Source organism: Protopterus annectens, chromosome 12.part0 (assembly GCF_019279795.1).
Source record: "Protopterus annectens isolate FY-2018-M chromosome 12.part0, PAN1.0, whole genome shotgun sequence".
NCBI lineage: Eukaryota > Metazoa > Chordata > Ceratodontiformes > Protopteridae > Protopterus > Protopterus annectens.
Genome location: NC_056746.1, coordinates 527506004 through 527533763, shown reverse-complemented (window position 1 = coordinate 527533763; position 27760 = coordinate 527506004). Strand labels below are relative to the sequence as shown.

The 27760-nt window shown below is 40.8% G+C and overlaps 1 protein-coding gene across 1 annotated transcript in view; it reads right to left on the bottom strand.

The window, feature by feature from the left end:
- CYTH3 (cytohesin 3) overlaps positions 1 to 27760 on the bottom strand; it is a 934108-nt gene that overhangs the window by 487090 nt on the left and 419258 nt on the right. The window contains exon 2 of the mRNA XM_044089667.1: positions 13475 to 13557. Coding sequence (XP_043945602.1) covers positions 13475 to 13557 — 83 coding nt within the window. The remainder of the gene's footprint in view (positions 1 to 13474; positions 13558 to 27760) is intronic.

Here is a 27760-nt window from a genome sequence, read left to right as displayed (position 1 = left end):
AATAAATATATTACATGAAATGCAAACAACAAAAGTTTCTGCTATGTACAATACTAATTATATCCTTCTACTGAGGAACTTCTTATTTTTTCTGCTGATGGTTTTACATAAAGGTCAAATAAAATCAAGGATAGTGGACATCCTTGCCTGGTACTCCCCTTCAATCTAAGCACTGAAGATAGATGGCTACCCATTTTATTTGTTGCCCTTGCCCCTTAGTACACTTTGCCTATTAACTCAATGATCTTTTCCAGGAATCCAGACTTTTCTAGTATTAATCACAAATAACTCTACTTAACCCTGTCCAATGTTTTTTCAGCATATAAACTTATCATTAATAGGGACTTTTTCATCTTTTTGGCATCCTCTTGTATTAATAGAGCTTTTTTTAATATTGGCAAATGTCTGCCTGCCCTCAATAAACTCACACTGATCCCCACCAGTCAAAGTAGCATACCTGCCAATCTGTTTGTAATCACAGTCAAATATTTTGCAATCCTGGTTAAGTATCGAAAGAAACTAACCTGTAGGTCATCTTCCACCCCCCACTGTCTATTAACAAATTAAAAAGATTCCCATCAACAGTTTGTACAAAAATGTATAAAAAAATGTTAAGACCAAATTAATACAAACTAGAATTACCAACAGCAATAATCTGTCCTCTGTAGCCATGACCATACACAGATTTATGGTCTCCCATGCTAAAGCACATTGCACTAGACATAAACATAGCCTTCCTAATGTAAATTTGCTTTTCTACAGAGCTTGTAAATACATTAATATTTCTCACCTCCCCAGTTAAATGTGCTGTCCCAAAGTAGTCCTACAAGTACATGTGGTCCCGATCTTTAAAATTCTCATCTTAATGTCTTCATCCATGTCTCACACAACTCTGCCCATGCATCAATCACATATCTGCCCATCATCAATTACATTACTCACAAAACAATGTGAAAATAAGCTCCTCGAGAAAAAAAAAAACGGAAATAGTCTTTATTATGAATGACTAGGTTGCCAGGCAACCACCAATCCTACACTCTAACATGCATGCCATCTCAGTCTATATCCTTGTTTTTCCACTGATGAAATGCAGTGAACTGTTGCTGCAGTGCATGAATGACAAAAAGGCAGCCCTCTAGAGAGACTACTCCACCAAAATCCCCGATTTATGTTTTAACTTGCATATATTTTTAACCAGTATATGCTGATTAAGAACAATATACTCAATGTTCCTGGGCCACAATCAAATAAGTGTACCTCTTTATTTGGATCAGCATTAGCCAGTCACATTCCTCTAAATTTGGCAGCACCTGTTGTGATCGACATCTTTGCAATACCTCCTTAGTTTGTTTTCCTTACTGAAAGCTGCTCACTCATAGGTATATACTAGGATACTGACTACTAGAGCCTTTATAAGCCTAGCTGTGCAACCAAACTGTGTTCCTATGTATCATGGGCATTTATTAGGAGGGGGTGTGATAGTTAGGAAGTTTCTAGAGGTTATGTGGGGGTTTGGGCATTACTGTCTGTTTCTGTATATCAGAGACATATGCGCCAGACCCATGGTGAATTTCTGATTTCCCATCCATTGGTCAAGGTTATGCCTAACTAGGGTTAGGGATGGTCTTTGCTTCACATTAATGGAGAGCATGTCCCTGGATCTAGTGGTTCTGATGTTGTTCATTTTGTGGATGTGCAAAAGGACTACCAGAGCTGGAGACAAGGATGGCTTGTATCCCAGGCATAGATCACCTCTCAGTAACCTGTAGGAGACTAAGTTTAGGGATAAGGGTTTAAGGTGATCTGCACAGGACAATGTGTTTATACCATGGATTCTCCTGGTAAGGAACCTTTGTGGGCATTCAAACTGCTGCACGTCTGGTCAGGTACATACTGAAAGAAGTATTAAACTCAATGATGTGTCTGATTAGGGCCAAATACACTTAGCTAGATGTTGGTGAAAGGCCAGGTTACTGTCTACATGTGGTCCCAGACCCCTGACTTCAGAGACAACTCTTAGGGTTGTTTTATGAATGGAGTAATTAGCCTCTGTGGCAGTTTTCCCAAAAGGCATTATAATGCATTTTTTTGGCATTGAGTTTTAATCCATGACTTTGGCACTGATGTTTTGTTGGTGTTAGAACCTCTTGTAAGATGTTTGTATCATGAGGAGTGGATTCTAGGACAGCTCCCAATTTGCAGTAATATGAGAATTTGGTTAGCTAAAAGCCCTTGGCATTAGCCTTTACCAACGAGAAGTAGATGCCAAATAGGAGCTGTCCCAGGTACCCCAATGGTGATCAGTCTCTTAGTGAAGGTGGTCTCACAAACCAGCTGGCAATCCGGCGAGTTACGTAGGGCTCCCTACTGAAATGTCGGCACTTGAAATGCCAAGTGCAAAAAACAAAAACACAAGAGAAGAGCGAATCTTGAAAATCACTCTTCTCCTTTAAACTTCTTTTTACAGGGAGCAAAACCCCTTTGCACCCCTCACATGGGGGGCAAGAACCCCTCGAACTTGTATATACCAACTCAGAGATCGCCATACCTTGGAGAAAAGGGAATTATTCAAAAATTGGCATCTCAGACTTAGTACATACAAGTTCATTCTTTTGGCCAGTCTCTGTAGAGCGAGTCCTAACATTTCAAATGGTTATCACTGTGTATGAGTTTACACCCAGTTGGGCGAGTTTGCCAACTATACCCAAGTGGGATACTGTATTAAATGGTTCAGCCAGGTCCAAGTAGGCAATATGCACCATTTTCCCCTCATCCATTGCCTTGGTAAACTTCTCAAAGAAGTCCACCATGTTTAGTAAGCATGACCTTCCCTTGACAAAGCCAAACTGGGTTGGGTCCAGTGTCTGAAGGCTGCCTATGTCTTTGTTGAGCATTTCCATGATAATTCATTCCATGGCTTTGCATATTAGACTAGTCAGACTAATAGGTCTTTAGTTTCTAGGGTCAGCTGACTACCACCCTTGTGAAGTGAGATAACCATTTCAGTCCTCCATTTTCACGGTAAAAAGCCTGTCTTGAGGCTATACTTGAAAAGTGACTCATGTGGTCCTGACAGGTAATATTTCAATCTATTTAGGAGGCATCCTGGGATATTATCAGGGCCCAGTGAGGCTGTGTTTTTGGCCTCTGTGAGCACTGTAGGACCCTGCTCTCTATTAATAGCTGGGGGCTTACGGTAGTAGGTATTTCATTGGGAAGTTGGGGGGAGAAGTTTGAGTTGAATTTGTCAGCCAACAAATTTGCTACGTTTCTATGCTTAGTGAAGGCACCATGGATCATGAGATTGGTACACTGGTGTGTGCTGCCTTTGAGGTTTTGGACATGGCTACAGAAGACCTTGTGGTTGTCTATAGCCTGTGAGGCTATCTTGACCTTGTAATTGGCCTTGTTGGATTTAATTAGTCCTCTCAGTTTCCTGTTAAATTAGAATGCTCTTATCATTATGAGAGTTGCTGTTCCTGACTTTAGCCACAAATATCACAGATTTCTCAAAACATTTAACTATAGCAATCTCCTGGTTATGAGTCTCTATCGAAAGCAAATGACGGCCTAAAATGTGTGTGTTAATATTACAATGGAACTATGTACATACACTTCAAAAAATGCTGAATGTTCTACTGATGTGCGAGTCATGTTGTTACTGTATATACTATGTTCTTCAGATGTGTCATAGATTAATATGTTATAAAAACTATACAGTGTATGTAGTTAGGTATCATCTACGTTATATATCTTGAATGTTATTGTACAATTTTCTGAATGTTTACTCAAATATATGGAATGTGGAGCTTTTCTCACAAGGCTTCCAATCAAAAGGGGCTTTGCCCAGTCAGACTTTCCTAGAAAACAAAGTCAAATACATATACAAGTTCAACATTCTCCTCCTTCTGTTCTTAGTCAGTACTACATTGATCAATGGGGTAATTAAAACTAGGTTCTCTACCCCCAGTACACCTCTATCAGCAACCTCAAAAAGTCTATTACTTACTTAATGTAGTATCAGTATGGTCATCACTCCAATGTTTCACTCCATCCATCTCCCAACATCACCTTCTAACTAGGCTTAGATTGTTTTTACAAAGATTGGAAAGTTGCCATACAACTATGTCATGAGGTAAGTTACTATACTTCACCTTATCCTAATTCCACTAGCAGGTGACTTTAACCCTAATGCAGCATTCCTCTTCACACAGTAGCTCTCCCAAAGCACTTCTCACCTTTAATCACACCCAAACTTGTGCAAAGGCCTAAATGTCCTCAATGTCAATAACCAAAGATTTAACAACAAACAGGATAATTCTGAAGTATGGTCATAATGCACAACCTATGTATCCTAGGAGTAATAGAAACCTTGTTGAATTCTCCTTCTTAAATGTTAAATAAATATTTCAAACAATGAATATACTCCAACCTGGCTGTTTGCTCTAATAATTATCAATGACTGTATTAAGCTATACACTGTAGTACTAAACAGTCCCCCACTCTCCGCCACTACAGACCTCCAAACTACCACAGATACAATACTCACAAATACACCCAGATGTAACGTAATTAACTGGGAATGTCAGCCCACAGAACCACCAACTCACTAGATACCTAACACTATAAAACCTTTCCCAACTAATTGCAAAACTGACCAGAACAGATACCTCAATTAAAAAAGAATCACTGCTAGACGTCTTCATTACTAATATACCTCATAAAGGTCAAACATATTACCTGCCTTTCTAAAGTGCTTAGTGACCACTTCCCTGTTGTCTTTATTTAAGACCCTAATTTCTCCTGCAAGTCTTTCCCTCTAAACAAAAGGAGGAAATTATACACTCAGTTAAATGTTATTACTTGTTCACACTTTTAACTTAACACCACTCCACTTTGGCTCTCAGCATTAACCCACATTTCTGCAAGAGTCTGCCCACGGGCTCCACTACTTGTACCAGAAAGGCCCATAGTTCTGTACGAGCTGAGCATCCCCTGGCTAGGTAGCAGTCCTGTGGGCCATTCATTCCTGCCCACTAAGCCCTATCAGTCCAACGATTGCCCCCAGTGGTGAGAGATGAGTAGTGGCTCAGTTATGAGTCTTGTGGAGTGGCCTACTCTCTTCTTTCCTCACTGCTGCTCGCTGACTTGCTATAGCTACCTGGTAGGGAGAGGAGGCATGTTCCTACATACAATTCCTGTTTTTCTGGTTCAGCAGAGTGGTTGCTGTTTGAAACAGTGCAATCCAATATGGCCTCTACAGATGGGCAGTACACCCAGTCATCCCAAGGTGTCACCAATGCTGTGGGCCTAAGCAGCCCCCCAAACCATTAGGATGAGCAAGCTGGCAATGGCTGCTTAAGCTCATTCTCAGATGGCCAAGCTACGAATTAGGACGAGCATGAAAAACAACTCAGGAGTCCTAATGCTATAATGACTCTGTATAGGACCTTAGAAGACTCTAATTTAAAGGCTCCCTATTGTAATATAAAGTCTTATAAGTGCGAACGAATTTACAAAAAAAAAAAAAAAGACAATGAAAATACAGGAGAACCATAAATGCTGAACATCACTGTGTGCCTTTGAAGATGTTTTCTAAATAAGTCAAGCCCTTACACCCCCTAAACAGTATACACACACACACACATATATATATATATATATATACATATACATATATACACACAAGCACACACACAGATACACACACAAGCTCTATATATATATATATATATATATATATATATATATCCATCTATATATACATATACACACACACACACACACACACACACACACACACACACACACACACACACACACACACACTCTGGATATAAAAAAGTGTACACATCCCTGTTAAAATGCCAGTTTTTTGTGATATAAAAAAATGAAAGCACAATAAATCATTTCAAAACTTTTCCCACCTTTAATGTGACCTATAACCTGTAGAATTCGACTGAAACACAAATCTGCTAGGGGAAAAATATAAAAAATAAAAAACGTACAATAAGCTGGTTGCATAAGTATGCACACCCTTAAACTAATACTTTGTTGAAGGACCTTTTGATTTAATTACAGGTTATTCCACTGTATGGGTCTACTTCAAATGAACGAAACCCATAAAACTGAGACCAATTAACCAAAACTGCAAAATACCAAAATGTTAAAATAACGAAAGTCAAAATCTCGAAAACAGTTACTGACCTGCAGTAAGTTGCAGCAGTAGCTGACTAGAAGTAAATATGCCCTTTCCACAAGGTAGTGCAATCTTGGAGTTGGTATATTTAAGTTACATGGGGGTGGGGGGAGTAGGGGGCTTGCCCCCCTGCAAAAATGATGTACTTACGTTTGTGTTCTGTTTCTTAAAGAAGAACAGGTCGAGGGGGAGCACAGTCTGATATCCCAGGAGATTTTTATTTTTATTCATTCATTTACATTTTGGTAAACAAGTTAGTCCCACTAGGCCAATGGCCTCTTTTCAGGAGAGATCTGAGGTGGTATTTATACCTACTAGGGGAAATTTGGACAGGGCAATTATTTTATTCACTGTATCAGGTCTAAATCAGGAGGAGATTCGGGAAAGCAACCAGAAAAAGAGTGAAAACAGTATGGCTGCAAGCAATAGCACGGAAAAAAGAAAAGGAATGTGGTTCTTTGAAGGAGTTGTGAAGATGTGGAATTTCCTTCCAGAGAGAACTTAGGAAAAGACACCAGAAATTGTATTTATACACAGTGAAGAAAAATTGTCCAGGACACCAGGGAAAGTATTCTGTTTGGGAAACCTAAGATGGTGTTAGATTGTAGGGAAAAAAACTGTAATAAATGTGGACTGTACAAGTTTCTCTGTTTACCCTTACCTGGATAAAATAGCACCGTCCTGCACAGCATATCTAAATAGGAAATTCCTCACTACCAGCAAAGAATCTGATTTAACAATCAGGGCACAAAAGAAGATCACGGCTGGTAAAGCAAAGAATAAAAATGAAGCTCATGCAGTGAAAGTGAACACAGCACTATTAGGTTTCAGGGAGTAACACAACATGGCTTCTGTCTCAGCCTGATTTTTAATCACTGTAACTGAAACCAAGTGCAGACTTAGGGACAATCTCAACTGTATATGACTGAAGTAAACTACCATTCTTACACTTTATATTCATGCAGTCACAGTGACACCTGAAACCTAAACCAACTTTTGGGTGTCCTGGATATATAAAAAAGCTTCTCTTCACATTTGAAAATGAACAATTCATGTGTTGACATACAGCAATAATAATCAGAAAGCACAGTTGTGTACAGTTACTATAAATGTAGATGTTCGAGTGTATTCACTGTTGCAGTCATCACATTTGGGTTATCTGCTTGCAGTAGCCCTCAGTAAGCCTGATTATCAGAGTCTTGGGTCCTACGTCGGTTGCTGTCTCATCTTCCGTGACGTCGGGTAGTCAGGGGTACAAAGCATGCAGCCGACGCCATTACATCAGTTTTTCTTGCCCCAGATGTCAGGTCCCCCCCCATTAATGATATATATATATATATATATATATATATATATATATATATATATATATATATATATATATATATATATTATACCTCCAACAAAAAAGCAAATACACCAAAAAGCTTTTAAGTGTAGTAAAGGAGAATAGAGGTACAGCCAAAAGAAGTCAGGGGGCTGGAGGGAGGGTAACCAGGACTGTAACAGTGAATACACTCGAACATCTACATTTATGGTAAGTGTACACAACTGTACTATGTTCTTCATGTTTCACTGTTGCAGTCATCACATTTGGGTAGATTCCCAAAGCTAAGGATGGGAGGAGGAATTTAGATAGCATTAGGACCAGCTATAAGGCCCTGCAAGACTGCAGTGGCAAAGCCAGCTCTGGATTTAGAGAAAATTGGCAAATGGTAATGCCTGGTGAAAGTATGTACTGAACTCCAGGTAGTAGCTTCTAGGATGTCTCTGGTAGGGACACCTCTGAGAAAGGCTGTAGAGGTAGATGCAGCCCTGGTTGAATGGGATCTAATCCCCTGTGGGATAGATTTTCCATGGTGCTTATAGCAGAAATGAATGCAATGGCTTATCCATTTAGAAATGGTTTGCTTTGAAATAGCCTTCCCCTCTGCCCTTACAGCAAATGCCACCAGCAGTTATTCAGATTTCCTTTGAGGTTTAGTCCTGTCCAAGTAAAATCTAAGTTGTCTGTGCACATCTAAGGAGTGCAGTATCCTTTCCCCTTTGTTCTGTGGATTAGAAAAGAAGGTTGGCAAATGAATGGACGGTTAAGAGCCACACTGGATACCACCTTGGGCATGAAAGAGGGACTGGTCCTGAGGGACACCCTGTCCACATGAAAGATCATGAAAGGCTCCACTGCCATAAGGGCCTGTAATTCAGATACCCTTCTTGCTGAAGTGATTGCTAAAAGGAAAGCTGTTTTCCAAGAAAAGAATTTTAACTCTGCAGTTGCAGCTGGCTCAAAAGGGGGGAGAGTGAGTTTTACAAATACAAAATTAAGGTCCCAGGCTGGAGTTGGGGCTCTCCTGGGAGGTCTTAAGTTTTTGACCCCTCTGAGGAACTGCTTGAGCAGTGGGTGCGAAAAGAGGGGTGGTTCTGTGTTGTAATGAGCTGAAATGGCTGAGGCGTGAATTTTGATGGAGGAAAAGAAAAGGCCTTTGTGAAGCATCTGTTAAGTATTGAAGAATCTGAGGTAAATTGGGTGCTGTTGTGGCCCATCCCTTGAGTTTGGTTCCAGGCACAGAATCTTTTCCATTTTTCAGCATAAGATTTTCTAGTACTAGGCCTCCTTGCCTCTGAAATGACATCCAACACTTGTTTACTGAGGGATGGTATCACAGAGATTAGGTAATTAGCCAGGCTGCCAAGTTCAGGCTGGGGATGCAGAATCTGGCTCTCCTGCTGAGACAGCAGGGTAGGGATCTGAGGCAGGTGCCATGGGGCCAGCTGTGATGCACTGCGCAAGAGGGGGTACACCAGTGTTGGCGTGGCCAGTCTGGTGCAATCAGTATCATCCTTGGTTTGTCCTGTTTGATCTTTAGTAGCACTTTGGAGAGGAGAGGCAGAGGAGGAAAGCATAAACTGATAGATTTTTTCCAGCTGAAGGACGGAGCATCCACTTTCCAAGCTTGTTTGTGGGGAGTTCTTGTGCAGAATTTGTCCAATTGGTAGTTCTTGGGGGAGGCAAACAGGTCTATACCTGGGATCCCCCATTTGCTGATCAACATGCTGAAAATCTTTGGTTCCAGTTTCTACTCGTGTGGGTCCATGAGATTTCTGCTTAGTTCGTCTGCCAGTGTATTTTGTATTCCTGGCAGGAACTGAGCCTGTAGATGCACTTGGTAGCTCAAGGCTGTGTTCCACAGAGCCATGGCTAGTCTGCAGAGGGGTTAAGAATGGGTACCCCCCTGCTTGTTTATGTACAACATAACAGTGGTGTCCGTCTTTACCATTAATTGTCCTGGAAGAATGTGGTCCTTGAAGGCTGTCAGAGCATTCTGTACAGCTAACATTTCTTTTTGATCGATATGCAGGTGCATTTGACTTGGGTTCCATTTGCCTTGAATGCACTTCTCTGCCAGGTGAGCCCCCCATGCATAGTCTGATGCATCTGTTGTTAGGGGTGGGCGGCAGGGGGTAGAGTGAATGGTAGTCCCTAGGTTTGGTGGCAGGCCTCTGGCCACCAAGGGAATTCTAACCGTAGGCAAGGTATGGATCAGAATCATTGCTTCTAGATCTTGAGAATGTTGACACCATAGGCTTTTTACCATTGTAGTTTCTTCATATGCAGTCTTGCATATGGAATTAGCAGAAGGCACGAGGCCATGAACCCCAAGGCTTGCAGTATTTGCCTTGCAGATAGCAGGGTTTTTGTGGCCACTAGTTTGAAGTAAGTTGTCAAATGAATTTGCTTCACTGGCGTGAGGAAAGCCATCTGGGAAGATGTGTTCAAGCTTGCTCCCAGGAATATAATTTGTTGACAGGGTACCAGATGTGATTTCTTTTCATTTATGGTGTACCTCAGACAAGTTAACATCTTTTGTACAAATGCCAGATGATTCAGAAGTATGTCCTGGCTTTCTGCCTGAATTAGACAATTGTCCAGGTATGGGTATATTTGAATATTTCTTTGCCTACAAAATGCAATGACTGGAGCTAGGCGCTTTGTGAATACCCTGGGCGCAGTAGATAAGCCAAAAAGTAGTGAACCTACTTTTAAGCGTAGGTATTTTCTGCAAGATTCCCTGATTGGAATGTGCAGGTAGGCTTCCTTTAAATCCAGTGCTGCCAACCAGGCATCTTGCCTATCATGGGAAGCAAATGGTGAAGAGTTAGCATCTTGAATTGTGGAATCACCAAAAAGGTGTTTAGGATAGACAGGTCCAGGATAGGATGCCATGAGTTGTCTTTTCTGGGTACCAGGAAAAGTCTTGAGTAGAAACCTTGTCCCTTTTCCTCTTCTGGTACAGTCTGAATAGCCTTTAATCTTAAAAGAGAGAGTACTTGCTTTTGAGCCTCTGCCCACTGATTTGGGGGTAGATCTAGCCAACCGTTTGGGGTTGGTAGCATGTGGAAGTGAAATCTGTATCCTTGGGAAACTATGTTTAAAACCCATTTGTCCTGGGTAATGAGTTCCCAGTTTTTTGCTTGCAGAGCAATCTTTCCCCCTAAAGGAGCAGTCAGTTGAGAAGTGCTTGGAAGTTTTAAAGTTAAGTCATTGAGACTGCTTAACATAGGGGGGGAGTCTTACTACTCCCTGATTTGGAAGTGGGAGCCCCCCACTGCTTAGTCCTGCGCGTACCCTGCGACTGAAGCATGGGTGTTCTGCTGTTTCTGGGTTTGAACTGAGTAGGTCTGGAAGAGGCAGGAAAGGACCACTCCTTAGAAGGCCAATGCCTACTAAATCTAGGAGGCTGCACTTGTAAGAAATCTAACAGTTTGCATAGATTTAGCGTTTTCCTCCATCTTTTTTAAGAACTTCTTCTGCTTTGTCGCCAAACAGGCGGTCCTGATTTAAGGGAGCATCCAGCAATTTAGTTTTAACATGATCTGGCAAAGACTGCACCTTGGGGGCACCTGACATCTGGGGCAAGAAAAACTGAAGAAAATGGCGTCAGCAAAGATCCCTCCTTAAGCCAAGCATGCCTTCTAAGTACAGACCCAGTGACAGCAGCCCTGCAAGATGCCTCTAATGAAGCAAAACCATATTGCAAAGTATGTTTTCCAACCTGTTCAGCAGAATGCATTCAATCCTGTAAATCCTTATTTTCAGCACATTCAGGAATCAACATCCTTTTCTGTTTAAGCAATCCAATGATATGCTGCTGATACTTTTAACATATGAAACTGGCAATTTAAGGCCCTGATGGCCAAGGTTGCAGAGGAATACCTTCTTACCCCATCTATCCAGGGCCCTGGAATCCCTATCAGAGGGGGTAGGGATTTTTGGCAATAGTAGTCTTAATGCCCTTGAGTCCCTGTGAAATGGTCTCAGGGTCCACAGCAGGATTTTTAAAAAGGTACTTATGAGAATCAGGAACCCTGTAATATCTATCAGGTTTTCTGGGAGCAGGAGGTAAAGAATCAGGGGCCAAGCTAGATTCCGAAAAGGCATCATCAACAATGTCCAGCACAGGAGGGATAGCTAAAGGCCTGTGTTGGGGCAGGAGTAAGAAATATCTAAGCCTCTTTTTAGAATCAGAGTAATCCTGGCTTTCCCAGTGAAAATGTTCCCTAAGAGTATGCAAGGTTTCACAAAAAAATAAATCCTCAGGGGGTGAAGCAGAGGGAAGAGAGTCCTCTACATCAGAATTTTCATAGGTAGATAAGAGTAAATCCTGGTCATCAGAGGAGACAGAAATTTCAGAATCCTGGTCAGAAGTATCATAAGCAAATTCAGTTCTAGGTCTCTTAGAGGGGGAAGGTTGGCTTCCCCTGATTAAAGTAATAAGGTCTTCAGCCATTCTTATCATTTGTTTTTTAGGCATAGAGGCCTGACCACGCGGTCTGGGCGTCTGTTTCCTAGGCATGGTTCGAGTTTTAGGCCTTGAAGAAGAAGGTAGCTTCAGTTTGATATGCAAGTCAGTAGGCCTGAATACACTCTCAGAAGCCGGTGCCTGCACAGCAGCTACAGACCCATTCAAGGCAGAGACATCTGCAGGTTCCACAGCTGAAGCATCTCGCGGCATACCGGACTCTGAATGTGTCTCAGTAGAGGCCTGCGAATCTGAAGTAGCGGGCATCAGGGGCTGCGAAAGCGCCTCACTGAGTACCAGCGAACTGGCGATTAGGAGAAGTGTCGTCGGTAGCTTTGGACCTAAGCGGCCTGTCTCTGTCTTTATCTTTGCGTTTTTTTCAAAATGTTGGTAGTCGGGTGGCTCACCGAAGACATATCTGGATAATTGAACCGAGTACCGAAATATTTAGAAGCGAAAAAGTGCCGATGACGAATAGTTTGTGGTTTAAATAAGGCACTAAACCAACAGTGAGGTACATCGTGGTCAGGGCCTAGGCAAGGAATACAGTACAAATGAAAATCTTTATGAGGTATTTGCTTTCCACAAGAAATACAATTATTGACTTTTACTGACATCGGTTTAGAGCAAGAAAAAGTTTCCCCAACGGGGTACTTAGCTTTAGTTGAAGACTTCAGTTCTGAAACTCGAAAATGAAAATTTCAGGCGTCGGCCGACCGGCACTTGCGAACTGCTTCTGCTTTGCACCGCACGGCAAGAAAGACTGATATAATGGTGTCGGCTGCATGCTTTATACCCCTGACTACCTGGCATCACAGATGATGAGACAGCAACCGACGCAGGACCCAAGACTTTGATAATCAGGAACACTGAGGGCTACTGCAAGCAGATAACCCAAATGTGATGACTGCAACAGTGAAACACGAAGAACATCTGGTACTACAATCAATTCAAGTATCGTACATCAATGAGTAATGGAAATGTGCTGTTTAACAATGTCGCTGTTCTTCTAGAAGCCTTTAAAATGAATTCTAGAAAAGCCAGTCCCACTTGGAAACAAGCATGGGAATGTATATATTTTTTTAAATTGCAGAATGTGCCATTCTTCATTCATGTAATCAGATCACTAGTAAGAAAATATGCAGTAATATCCCCGCGAATACTGTGTGGTTATAGCTGATCACATCTGATTCTTATATAACATCCATAGCATAATTACATTTTCACTGCAGCAGGTCATGATGCTGTGGCAGAAATTTTAAAAAGTACAACAATGTTAGCTTTTTTCAAATCAGATACCTCTACTAAGACAAGTACTTTGTATTTCCCAAAACTTGCTCTACCTGCCAAGTTTTACATAATAGCAGACATCAAGATTGGACTTTTTTCTAGTTCACAAACATTTAATAAACATCAAAGTATGTACAGCTATTAGGGTAAAACAAATAAATTGCAACTGCGCAAATTACAGTACCTCAATGTCATCAATCAGTTCCTTTTTTCGGCGACGAATATTTAAGAGCTCATCTTGTTCCTCCACAGACAAATCATCAGGCACTTGAAAGAAAAAAATAAGCAAACAAATCAGGCATTCAGATTTTAACCAAGTAGTATTACACAAGTATATACAGCAGACAAAAAGCAATGTCACTACAAAGGGTATCATTTTTCATGTCTGTATCTTCTTATACAAGTAAGCCTAACATGGTCAGCGCAGTGGCTCTGTGGCTAAAGTTTGGCCCCACATTGTCTGGGACTCTGTCATAATTAGGATTTAATAATGTCAAAGTTGGGGTTCAAAAGGAAAACCAGAATCCAGACTCTGTGCAAAGACACAAAATACACCAAAAAATCACCACTCCGAGAATTGAGATCCATCTACAACCAGCTTTAATCTCACTTTAATGCTCTTGTCCGATGAGAACTTCATCAGAATTAAAATATAACATCAACCACTTTTAAACATGCTAAATTTGTCACAATATCAAACTCACAGAAAATCTACTATATGCAAACACACATATATGTATACATGTATGTGTGTGTGTGTATACACACATATATAGATATACAGATATGTATACACATATCTATATATATATATATATATATATATATATATATATATATACACACACACACACACACACACACACACGTATATATATATATATATATATATATATATATATATATATATATATATATATAAATATATATAAACAAATACATCCTTGGATGAAACACTAAGTGCCCAAACCAAAAATATTTTGTGTATTTAAAAAGTCTCAACCTTCCAGCCTTTAATAGGCTTTTAATATTCAAATGTCCATTTAAATCCAGAGGTTTACCAGCACTGAGCTTGACTTGCCATGTTAAGTTCTTTAATCTGTAAAATGTTATCAATGTCCCCAACTCTGTCAAGCTCAACAACTGTTCCAAGATAAAAAGGGAAAATTTCGTAAAGTTAGGACACAGAATGGAATGTTTGCCAAACTTTTTAAGGACTGCAGTAATATGTTCGATAATTGTTTACAAAAACGTCCTTATAGTTTTCTCAATATAAAAACTATTACATGCCTCAAGTAGCACAACAGACTACAGCTTCAGTCTTACAATTGTACCAGCTGTTAAAAACAATGCATTCATTGTTGACGAATATCTTGGACGCTTCATTAATGTATCTATAAAATCGACATACTTCAAGTTTTGTAGGTGTTTCTCCACATACTCAAATTGAGGACAGTTGTGCTACAATATCAGAAAATACTGTTGGTTTCCTTCTTTTGCCAATAAAAAAATTATTTATCTCCCACTATATTCAAAATATCAGGGTGTCCATAGAAGATCTTCCAATTTTCGTTAATAACATTTTAATAGGATTAGCTATTAAATGAAGGAATTCACACAATTGGTTTGATTTATCCTTATACCACAGCCGTCATATTCAATGGGATTGTTTACAATGTCAACATTGTCACACTCTCTTAAAAATGGAGAGGTGGAACTGTTATCCAAAATGAGGGCATATAAATTATACCTTCCCAACTTCACTTCAGTGAAGACCTTTTCAACAAACTATTCCTTATATCCCCTCTCATAAAATGTTCTTTTTAACACCCACAAATTACCAAGGAATAAATCATCATTAGTAGTTAAACTACATATTCTAACGGCCTGTGACTTAACATTGCTCTTAATAAAATTTGGAAGTGTGCTGCTAGCGTGTATGTAGTAGTTTGAGTAAGTAAACTTTCTAAACACATTAGATGAAAACCAATATACATTAGAATCAAAATTAATGTTCATATCTAAAACCTACTGATTTTATACATAAAATGCAAAAATGAATTACTAGAATTAAGAAGTGTTTCCGTATTTTCAAAAACAAAGGTCCATCAATTAAGAAAAACAGGTCATTGATGAAACAAGCATAAAATCTAGCATTCCTGTAAAAATCAGTAAAACAAAATAAATAAATAAAAGTCCTCTACCATTCATTCAAGACTAAAACAGCCAAAGTGGGTGCAACATTAGACCCCCCATTGCAACTCCAGACATTTTAAATCTTATTAAGAATTAAAAAAAAAAACAAGATTTAATAATATACAAAAAGTATTGACTTCCCTATTAATAAATTCTATAGAATGCGATAAACTTCTATTTCAAGCCTCTCATCCTAGGGGACTACAGTATACAAAGAGGTAATATCCACTGTAATTATCACTGAGTTGTTGAATTCAACTGTTTTGGAAATGCTATTCAACTTCATTAAGAAATGCCAAGAGTCCTTGATAAAAGTACTAGTGTTTTGTGTTATGTGTTATACAGTTTAACTTTGAATCTAAATATGACAGAATCAGCTTCATAACAGAACCATTAGTAGAAAATATGGGTCGATCTTAGGATGTTTAAACTTCAAAAATTCAAAGGTACACGTGTCAATATTACCACTATGAAACAGACCTAACACACCATATCAATATATTGTTGCTCTAAAGTGACTTCATTCATACCCACACACTTATTAACTGTTAACATCACTTAGCATATGTTCCATTTGTTTGAGTTAACTTGTAGTGTTCATGGCGACCATCCACCCACTTCTGTACTTTCCTATAAGATGGGTGATCATCAGCTTTCACCTAACATGAGTGGAGAAAATCTGTTTAATGGGGGACACTGTTAGTCTGCCACCAGTACTGGCTGATTCGGTTTGAGTTTCTTGGTGGTGTCCTTGGCCATAAGCTTAGTTCAAACCTATGACTAACATAACATGGCACAATTCTGCAATGAAATTCCACGTTAAAGTGCATTCTTTGATTTGCAAATGTTTAGCTGTGCACTGTTCTCCTAACTATGACACTTCCACTATGGAAAATGTCACACTAAGTTATTGTGACTCTACAGGGTATTGTGGCTTCTGAAACTGTTTAAAATAAAAAGAATTCCAAACACCAGTGCAGTTTTATCAGTTCATTAAACACTTGGGGCCACAAAGAGGAGCCCAAGTAAATCAAAAGTAAATGAAGACAGTGAGTAATCAGGAGAAAAAGCACTTTACTATAATACCAAGGGCAGCGCAATAATAGTGGATGAGTGCTTTAATCCACTTACAAGGACTTTTTCAGGTACATTAATGGAAAATGGAGAAATCCATATAAATGGGCAAAAGTGTCCATCCTCTGTTATTCATGTACTTATTTATAATTAAAAGATGAACAATGATTACCAGAGATCCTACAGCAAAGCAGAAAATACCTACAATACAATAATAACTATTCACTTAAAAGGTAAATGAAAAAAAAAACAGAAGAATAACCCTAGGAGCTGCAACTAAACAATTATAAAGCTATCTATTAGTGTTTGTAAGACTACATGCAATGAGAGACTGTAGAGAATACTGAAGATGTTACTGTAACTATACTGCAAATACCATCATAGCACGAAATATCTCACATGGATTCAAAGCATAAATCATTCTCCATCTGTTTATATGTTAAAAACATTCCAATCATTTCTATTAACAAATATAAGAAAAACAGAAAAAAGCCATTAGCCCATCAAATTCAACAGATGCAAGCAGTGGCCTCAACACCCTCCTTACTTCCCCATTGCTCGACATTTCTTTTTGCCCTTCTGTAGATAAAACCCTATCCAATGAATTCCAGAGCCACACCATTTTCTACATGAAATACTTCCTGATGTGGGTGTTAAATCTTTTGACTTCGAGTTGCTACCTATATCTGTCTCACACACCTTGCTCTTCCTCTTTGAAAGTTATGTTGCCAAACTGCCAACCCTCCAATAACCCATACCATTCCTTCATCTTCTTTCCTCTGATCCTTTCCTTTTTCTCACTGTCTCATGCTCCTCTTATCTGCTTGAGCACACTCTCACCTAATTTGATACCCCTCTTTGATTATAGCCCCCTGAACTGAACCCAAGGATGTTGCAAGGACTTTTAGAATTGTAAACCAGCTTTTAAACTGCTCCACCATCCCACAGGAGAAGTCAGAACTATCTAATTTCAACATCAACCTGCTGAGCTGCTACCTACCATAGCCTTTAACTGGGCACCTAATAATATAGCTAGCAGTACAACATACACATGCCACTCTGAACATAGCTGCACTGTTTGTTCAGTCATTGTAATCACATGACTGCAGATGGGACATTCTGTGACCCAGTGATGGTCAAAGTGCTACCCCTTAAATTTAACTGCTTACCATGGCTCACATGACTTATTCCTGGCTACATCCATGGCATCTGCATACGTACACTGAATTCACATGTTTGGCACTATAACTCCAGTATTCTGCTGACTTTTGTTGGTGCCATTTTTACACACAGTACACCACAATGAATATGACTTATAACCCTTGTAATGATTGCATGTTAATACAAACTCCTCCCCCTGAGCTTAACCACTTTCAGTTTGGAGTTGTTAGTGAACATGTATACCTTACTAGCCGGACTGAATGCAGTATCTAAAAGTACCTTGAAGAAGACTAATCCCTGCACTAAAACTTATGGCAACCTGCTAGTAACTGGTTGTTCACCCGACAGGCAGCACAGGATATCTGGGGGGAAAAGTACAGTTGTGTAAGTAAATTTATCATAACAGTAGATGTTTAAAAGACCACTGCTGCAGTAGCCCTAGCTATACATAAGGGTTATATCCTGTCAAGGATAGAGCACTGGTCAGTTTCCAAAACTTCAGGCAGCTTCCACATGCCCAAACTGTAAGACAGCTTGAGCTGGGCTTAACAAAGGACAAGTTTGGATGCCAAGCCCTTCAGACCTCTCCTGTCAACAGACAGAGGGAGGCTGAGCCCTGAAAGGACAATGCTAGAAACAACAAAAAAATAAAAGTCTAACACCCTGGCATAAAAAAACTCACACAAAAAAAACAAGTAGGGTGGAGGGAGGGACAGGCTACTCCAGCATTGATCAGTCTAACGTCTACTGTTATGGTAAATTTACTTACACAACTGTTCCAGGTTCATTATATTGACCACTGCTACAGTATCCTTAGCTATATGGGTAGATTACTCTAGTTTACTACATTTAAAGAGGAGAGTCCAGGAGTCCCTGTAGAATGACCTAGCAAGCCTGACCTGGACCTAGAGAAGGAATCAAGTTTATACTGCTTTGTAAAAGTATGCAGAGAGGACCAAGTAACATTTTCTAGAATACTTCTAGAATCCAACCCTTTCCAAAAAGCCACAGATGAAGCCAAGGTAGAGTGGGCCCTGACCCTGCCTTGAACAGTTTTGCTATGGTAAGTACAACAAAAGTTAACAGCCTTAGACAACAATTTGGAAATAGTCTGTTTTGACACAGACTGCCTCCTTCTTACCCTCATAAGAAATGAGCAATTGATCCAAAGAACTGAGTTAGTTCTCTCAAGACAATACCCGAATTGTCTGTGGACATCCAAGGTACAGAGTATTCTTTCTCCCTCATTATTAGGATCATGAAAGAAAATGGGGAGATGGACAGGTTGACAAAGTAAACTTGCATGCCATGCTAGGCATAAAAGGAGGATTAGTTCTTAAATAAACCCTGTCTGCAGAAAAAGGAGAAAGGTTTGACTCGCCATAAGAGCTTGCAAACTCACACAGTCTTCTTGCAGCGGTCCGAATAATCAATAAAACTGTTTGCTATGTTAAGAACCTCATGTCAGCCAGGTTAGCTGGTTCAAATGGAGCAAGTGTTAACTTCCCTAACACAAAATTAAGATCTCAAGGAGGGGCCACTGGTTTACTTGGAGGCTTCTTGTGCAAAACCCCTTTCAAACACGTTTTCAACCTGAGAATCATGTGAAAGAGGAGGCTCCATGGACAGACTTGGTGAAACGGCTAATAAATGAAGCCCGATAGAGGAATAAGAAAGACCATAGGACAGTAACACACACAAATATTGTAAAACCAGAGAAAAGCTAGGTTTGAATGGGTGCTGGTTATGCTGTTGCCACCAACTAGAAAGCCTCTTCCATTTGCTAATGTATGATTTTCTAGCGGGCTTTCTTGCCTCCATTAGTACCTGCTGCACGTCCTCAGTAAACAGGTGCATAAATGGAATTAAGACCCTATCATCAAAGCAGTCAACTGGAGTTTATCTCAGGGTGTACTAAACACCCCTATTCTTCTGAGTAGATCCAGTCTGTGAAGAAGCTTGTAGAAATTGCCCTGGCCATTTCCAAAAGAAAGGAGAACCACAGTTGCCTGGGCCATAAAGGAGTCACCACAATGATCTTGGGGGATTCCTTCTAAATTTTCAAAGGTACCCTGGATATAAGTAGAAAGACATACAGGAACATTCCTGTCCAAGGAAAAGAAAAGGCATACGTCTTCCAGGCCTTCTTACATGAGTCCTGGAACAGAATCTTGCTAGTTGACTGTTTGGAGAGGAGGCAAAGAGGTCTTCTTGAGGAACTTTCCACAGATAAATCAAATTTTGGAAGACCTCCCAATCTAGTTTCCATTTATGATGGCCTGATCTCATTTTGCTCAGCTTGTCTGCCACACAGTTTTACTCTGACGAAATGTAATATGCCTGTAGTGTGGGATTGTGCTGTGAAGCTAACATGGCATGTCTGAAAAGGGGGTATGATCTGGATCCCCCCCATTTACTGATGTACCACACAACTGTGGTATTTTCTGTAACAACTTGAAGAAGTCCTGTGGATCAAGGATAATTCAGAGAGATGAGTCACCTGATCAGGGCAAGCATCAATTTCTTATTTATGTGCTTGCACTTGGGCCTTGGTGTTTCATACAGCCCACACTTTTATCCTTCCTGAAACTGCTGCTCAAGCAAAGTCTGAGGTGTTTGTGGTGATGGGCTGCTTTGGAACAAAGAGGGAGGAGGGGAGACCTAGACTTAAGGATATCTGTTGTCTCCATCAAATGATTTCTCTTCTTCTGACAAACTCCAGCAATTGAATTTGAAAAGAGAGAGTGTTGCTGCTGGGACTAAAGAGACTTCAGATACCACTGTGTCCTTCTCATGTGGAGTTTTGCCAAGGGTATCATGCGAATCATAGAAGACATGAGACCCAAAATCCTGTGGTATTCCTTCACAGTGATCAATGTTTGATTAGAAAACCTTAGAAATAAGTCTAGATATAGATCTACTTTTTTCCTGAGGAAGAAAAGCTCTTTGAAATTTATTTATTATTTATTTTATTTACATTTGTTGACCAGGAGAGTCCGGACTGGACACAGGTCCGTTTTCGGCGGAGGCCCAGGGAGAAAAGCTCCACATTAAGTATTATTTGCATTATACAGTTAAAAAAACATAGCATTTAAATATACATATTAGTCCAGTTAAGGACGCAAGACAAGAAGAAAACATGTAAAACAGCTGTAGAGCATAGTACAATTTTAAAATATGGTGAAATATACTAAACATGGTTACAATGTAGTTGAGATTCATCAGTGAATAATTGATACAATCTGTTTTTGAGGTACATAACAGCCATTAGCAGTTGTTGCTACAAGAAGTTAGTATTATGTGGTAGGTAGCTGGGAACATGAGTAGCCAACCTTGCTAAGAGTAGGTTGTTGATAAGGGGCTGAGAGAGGTAGTGGGTGGGGAGAGTGGATGGTATTAGAGGGGGGGGGGGTTTGCAAGAACATATCTGGCAAGTTTTGAAGTGTGATTTTAGTAAGGATTTACAGTGGGTGCAAGAAGTTACAGAGGTAACTGAGGATGGGAGGGAGTTCCAGGGTTTGGCTATAGTGCAGGAGAATAATGCTTCTCCAGCAGAGTTAATGGCTCCTGCGACCTGTAGGAGGTTTTTGAGGCTGGATCTTAGTGGTCGTCTCGTGGTTATATAGGGTTGGAGTAGATTCTGGAGGGATGGGACTTTTAGTGATTGGTTTATTAGTTTCTGGGTGACTGTGCGTTGGTACCACTGAAGGAGGTGGGGGAACTCTAGCTAGCCCAGTTCTGCTAGTGAGAGAGACAGTGGTGAGTACAGTAGGAAGCCCCTGTGGCGATTTTGTTGTAGCAGGTTTCGAGCTTATTTAGATCACATCGTCTAAGGTTAGTAAATATTGGAGAGGCATAGAGTAGGGTACAGATAAGATGAGAATTTGCTACCGAAATTTTAGCTGCTTTGGTAAATAGTTGCTGATTTCTATATAATGTTCCTAGTTTTTTGTGCACTTTTTTAATGGTCATGGAAATGTGAATGGCAAAGTTCAGTTTATTGTCTGTTTCTACTCCTAGTAATTTGGTGTTTCTGTAGGATGGATGGTGGTGGTGTCTTTTGCTGTGATGTTAATAAGTTTGGTGGGATGGAAGATTAGTAGTTTTGATTTGTTTGGGATGAGTATTAGTCGGGCATCGGATAACCAAGTTTCAATAGAAGAAAATGCTTCCTGTGTGACTTTTTGCAGTTCTGTTAGGAAGTGGGCTGTGCAGATGATGGTTGAGTCATCTGCGTATTGTACGAGTGTGCCATGTGTTGTGGCTGAGGCTAGATTATTGGTGAAAATAGAGAAGAGTAGGGGTCCCAGGATGGTGAAAATAGAGAAGAGTAGGGGTCCCAGGATGGACCCTTGGGGAACTCCTATGGAGACTGGTAGTTGGGGGGATAGGTTGTCATGCCAAACAACTGCTTGTTGGCGGTCAGATAGGTAACTCTGAAACCAGTTGATGACAGGTTGAGAGAAGGATAGGTTATTGAGAAGAGAGATGAGTTGTTTGCATGGGACCATGTCGAAAGCTTTAGAGAGGTCTAGGAAGGTAGCCGAGGAGAGATAACCTGGATTTTTATTTTGTAGGACAGTGTTAGAGAAAGAGAGTAAGGCGGTGGTAGTGCTATGGTTAGGTCGGAAACCATGTTGTGTGTTGGAGAGGAGGTTGTTAGCAAGGAGGTGATCTGAGACTTGAAAATGAATGCTTCTCTCTAGTATTTTGGAGAGTGGCGAGAGAATAGCTATGGGGCGGTAGTTGGTTAGATCTGTGTAGGGGAACTGTGTGCGAGACTTTCCATTGTGTAGGAACATAACTTTCTGACAGAGATCTGTTAATCAAGAGTGATACGGGGCCAGGCTAGAGCGTCAGCTGCAAGTTGAATGTATTCACCTGGGAGGTTGTCTGCTGCAAATCTGGTGGTTTTAAGTTTAGTTAGTAGTTGTTTTATTTTGGAGGTAGGAACAGGAGAGAAAGAGAAGCGAGTTGGGAGATTGTTGGTTCTAGTTGAGTTGATGGTGTGGGTTTATGGGGGGGGGTTGTGTTGTCTAGCTAGAGATAGTACGGTTTGTGTGAAGTGATTGTTGAAAGAGGTAGCAATATTTTTGGAGGAGTGAGTTTAGCTAGGAGTAGATGTACTTACTTTACCTGGGTGGAGGATGGAGTTTATTGAGGACCAGAATTGTTTGGGGTTATGTTGGGAGGAGGTAAGGGCAGACTGGAAGTATTGGATTTTGTCCTGTTTTATAAGCTTTTTGGTTCTATTGTGTAGTTCTAGGAATTTTTGCCTAGTAGAGGGGGTTTTGGTTTTGTGCCAGTTGTCCCATGTTTTATCCCTGTTTTTCATTTCAGACTTTGTGTTTTTTGTAGCCATGGGGATTGTTGGGCTCTAGTTCGGGAACGTCTTATGGGGGCATGGTAATTAAGGATGCTTAGGAATGTTTTATTAAAGTAGTCAACTGCGTCATCTAGTCTGAGGTATTTTAGAGGTTGCCAGTTACAGTCTTTTAGGGATGAGCTGAATGAGAGAGGGTTGAAGTTAGTTTTTTTGCATATTTGATGGTATATGAGTTTTGCTTTATAAAGGTGTTTTCTTAGTAAGAAGGTTGGGGAGTGATCACTGAGGCTGTCAGATAAGCAGCCTGCTATATATGACTGTGGGCTCTTATTGACTAGTATCCAATCAAGGGTAGTGTGTTTGTTGGAGTTATTTATCCTAGTAGGTGACTGGACTAGTTGGGTGAAGCCATGAAGATTTACATGATGGGTTGGGTGGTTGCTAGAGCAGGATTGCTAGTCAGTGTTGAAGTCTCCTAGAATTAAAGTTTCTTAGTGTAGGTGGTGAGTAGTCCAGCTGAGGAGGTTTTCAAGTGGAGGGATGTTGTGGCCAGGTGGGAAGTAGCAACCTATTATGTTAAGGGTTTTATTTTGGTTTATTTTAAGGTTGGCATATATTATTACTTCCTTACCTATATGGGGAGCTGCTAACTAAGATCTGTATGTCTAGATACTGCTTAAATATTATAGCTATACCACCTCTTTTTTTGTTTAGTCGGTCTACTCTTAGTATATTGTAACCAGCAGGGAGGATTTGCTCATTAGTAATGTGTGGTTTTAACTATGTTTCTGTAAGGATCACTACAGCAGGGGAGTAGAAGTCTATGGTGGCATGGAATTCATGCACCTTGTTGCATATTCTTCTGATATTTAGGCTTATTAGAAGGAGGATGATTGGCTTTCTATTGGCTACGATTTGGGAGTTGTGGTTTGTAGTCTGATTATGAGGGGAGGGGTTGGAGATGCAGGGACCAGGATTAGGATGGATGTCTCCACTGAGTGCTAGGTTGGATATGGATGAGATTATTAGTTTTATCAATTTCTGTATATGCTTGCTTATAAGGGAAGTTTTTTGATTGTGTTCTGTGGGCAATAGGTATGGCGGTAGGGTTATGTTAGGTCGTGGGGTTGTTTTTAGTTTAGGTATTGTGGTCTGTAGTCTATATAGAGGGTGTATTAGGAAGGTTGTTGACCTGATGAAAGAGTAGTAGAGTAGAGGTTGGATATGAGTGGTGGTGTGTGTGGTGGTACAGTGAAATAAGGTTCTAGATGACATCCCAAAGCACAATCCCATGTGAAGATGTCAATAAAGACTTTTAAATGTTCTCCTGGAATCTCATCTTGTGGAAGAGATCTCGCACACAAGATAGAGTGATTCCGGACACTTTGAAAAAGACTCTGAAAAGATAAGAAAGTCATCTAAACATGGAAAAATGTGGATACCCTGTAGCCTGCTGTGAGCTACAACTAGAACTAGACACAGTACAGTTGTGTGCACATATATAGCAGGCTGCTTATCTGACAGCCTCAGTTGTGTGCACTTACCATAAATATAGATGTTAGAGTGTATTCACTGTTGCAGTCATTAAATTTGGGTCATCTGCTTGCAGGTAGCCCACAGTTGGCCTGATTAACAAAGTCTTGGGTCCTGCGTCAGTTGCTGTCCCTTCTTCCATGACGTCAGGTCGTCAGGGGTATAAAGCATGCAGCTGACACCATTATATCAGTTTTTCTTGCCCCAGATGTCAGGTGCCCCCCTAATGGGGAGCAATTAAATATAAAAGTACAATGATATACCTCCAACAAAAAAAGCAAATACACCAAAAAGGCTTTTAAGCATAGTAAAATAAAGTAGAGCTATAGCCAAAAGAAGTTAGGGGGTTGGAGGGAGGGTACCCAGGACTGAAACAGTGAATACACTCGAACATCTACATTTATGGTAAGTGTACACAACTGTACTATGTTCTTCGTGTTTCACTGTTGTAGTCATTACATTTGGGTAGATACCCAAAGCTATGGTTGGGAGGAGGAATTTAGATAGCATTAGGACCAGCTATATGGCCCTGCAAGACTGCAGTGGCAAAGCCAGCTCTGGATTTAGAGAAAATTGGCAAATGATAATGCTTGGTGAAAGTATGTACAGAACTCCAGGTAGCAGCTTCTAGGATGTCCCTGGTAGGGACGCCTCTGAGAAGGGCTGTAGAAGTAGATGCAGCCCTGGTGGAGTGAGGTCTGATCCCCTGGGGGATAGGTTTTCCATGGTGCTTATAGCAGAAATGAATGCAATGGCCTATCCATTTAGAAATGGTTTGCTTTGAAATAGCCTTCCCCTCTGCCCCTGCAGAAAATGCTACCAGCAGTTGTTCAGATTTCCTTTGAGGCTTAGTCCTGTCCAAGTAGAATCTGGGTTGTTTGTACACATCTAAGGAATGCAGTATCAATTTCCCTTTGTTCTTTGGATTGGGAAAGAAGGTTGTCAAATGAATGAACTAATTAAGAGCCACACTGGATACCACCTTGGGCATGAAGGATGGATTGGTTCTGAGGGACACCCTGTTCGCATGAAAGATGATGAAAGGCTCCACTGCCATAAGGGCCTGTAATTCAGATACCCTTCTAGCTGAAGTGATTGCTAAAAGGAAAGCTGTTTTCCAAGAAAGAAATTTTAAATCTGCAGTAGCAGCTGGTTCAAAAGGAGGTAGAGGGAGTTTCTCCACAACAATGTTAAGGTCCCAGGCTGGGGTTGGAACTCCTGAGTGGTCTCAAATTTTTGGCCCCTCTGAGGAACTGCTTGAGCAGTGGATGAGAGAAGAGGGGGGGGGGGTTCTGTGTTATAATGCGCTGAAATGGCTGAGGCGTGGATTTTAATGTAGGAAAAAGACAGGCCCTTGTGAAGCATCTCAGTTAAGCAAAGTATTGTAAAATCTGAGGTAAATTGGGCACTGCTGTGCTCATCCCTTGAGATTGATTCCAGGCACAGAATCTTTTCCATTTTTCAGCATAGGATTTTCTAGTGCTAGGCCTCCTTGCCTCTAAAATGATATCCATCACTGGTTTGCTGAGGGAAGGTAAAGGAGAGATTATGTAATTAGCCAGGCTGCAAGGTTCAGTGTTTGAAGCTTTGGGTGTAGAATCTGGTTCTCCTGCTGAGACAACAGGGAAGGAATCTGAGGCAGGTACCATGGGGATAACCATGACACACTGCGCAGGAGGGGGTACTGGTGTTTGTGTGGCCAGTCTGGAGCAATCAAAATCATCCTTAGTTTGTCTCGTTTGATTTTTAGTAGTACTTTGGACAGCAGAGGCAGAAAGGCATAGACTGATAGGTTTTTCTAGCTGAAGGACAGAGCATCCACTTTCCAGGCTTGTTTGTGGGGAGTCCTTGTGCAAAATTTGCCCAATTGGTAGTTCTGGGGAGAGACAAACAGGTCTATATCGGGGCTCCCCCATTTGCTTGTCAACATGTTGAAAATCCTTGGTTCCAGTTTCCACTCGTGTGGGTCCATGAGGTTTCTGCTTAGTCCGTCTGCCAGTGTATTTATTTTTCCTGGCAGGAATTGGGCTTCTAGGTGTACTTGGTAGCTCAAGGCTGTGTTCCACAATGTCATGGCTAGTCTGCAGAGGGGGTAAGAATGTGTACCCCCCTGCTTGTTTATGTACCACATAACAGTGGTGTTGTCCATCTTTACCATTAGTTGTCCTGGAAGAATGTGGTCCTTGAAGGCTGTCAGAGCATTCTGTACAGCTAAAATTTCTTTTTGATTGATATGCAGGTGCATTTGACTTGGGTTCCATTTGCCCTGAATGCAGTTCCATTTGCCCTGAATGCACTTCCCTGCCAGGTGAGCCCCTCATGCATAGTCTGATGCGTCTGTTGTTGGGGTTTGGGCGGCAGGGGGTGTTGTGAAAGGTAGTCCCTTGTTTTAGTGGCAGGCCTCTGCCCACCAAAGGAACTCTAGGCGTAGACAAGGTATGATAGGGATCATTGCTTCTAGATCCGGAGAATGTTGACACCATAGGCTTTTTAGATACCACTGTGGTTTCCTCATATGCAGTCTTGCATATGGAATTAGAAGAATGCAGGAGCCATGAACCCCAAGGCTTGTAGTACTTGTCTTGCAGACAGTAGGGTTTTTGTGGCCACTTGTTTGAAGTAGGTTGTCAAAAGAATTTGTTTTCTGGAGTGAGGTAAGCCATCTGGGAAGTTGTATTCAAGCTTGTTCCCAGGAATATAATTTGTTGACAGGGTACCGGTTGTGGTTTATTTTTGTTTATGGTGTACCCCAGACAAGTTAGAACCCTATGTACAAAGGCCAGATGATTCAAAAGTATGTCCTGGCTTTCTGCCTGAATTAGACAAGCGCCCAGGTATGGGTATATCTGAATATTTATTTGCCTGGAAAATGCAATAACTGGAGCTAGGCACTTTGTGAACACCCTGGGCGCAGTAGATAAGCCAAAGGGCAGTGTATGTAGCCTGCTTTGAAGCGTAGGTATCTCCTGCAAGATTCCCTGATTGGGATGTGCAGGTATGCTTCTTTTAAATTTAGGGTTGCCAACAAGGCATCTTTGCCTAGCATAGGAAGTAATTGGTGAAGAGTCAGCATCTTGAATTTTGGAATCTCCAAAAAGGTGTTTTGAGTAGACAGGTCCAGGATAGAACGCCATGAATTGTCTTTTTTGGGTACCAGGAAAAGTCTCGAGTAGAAACATT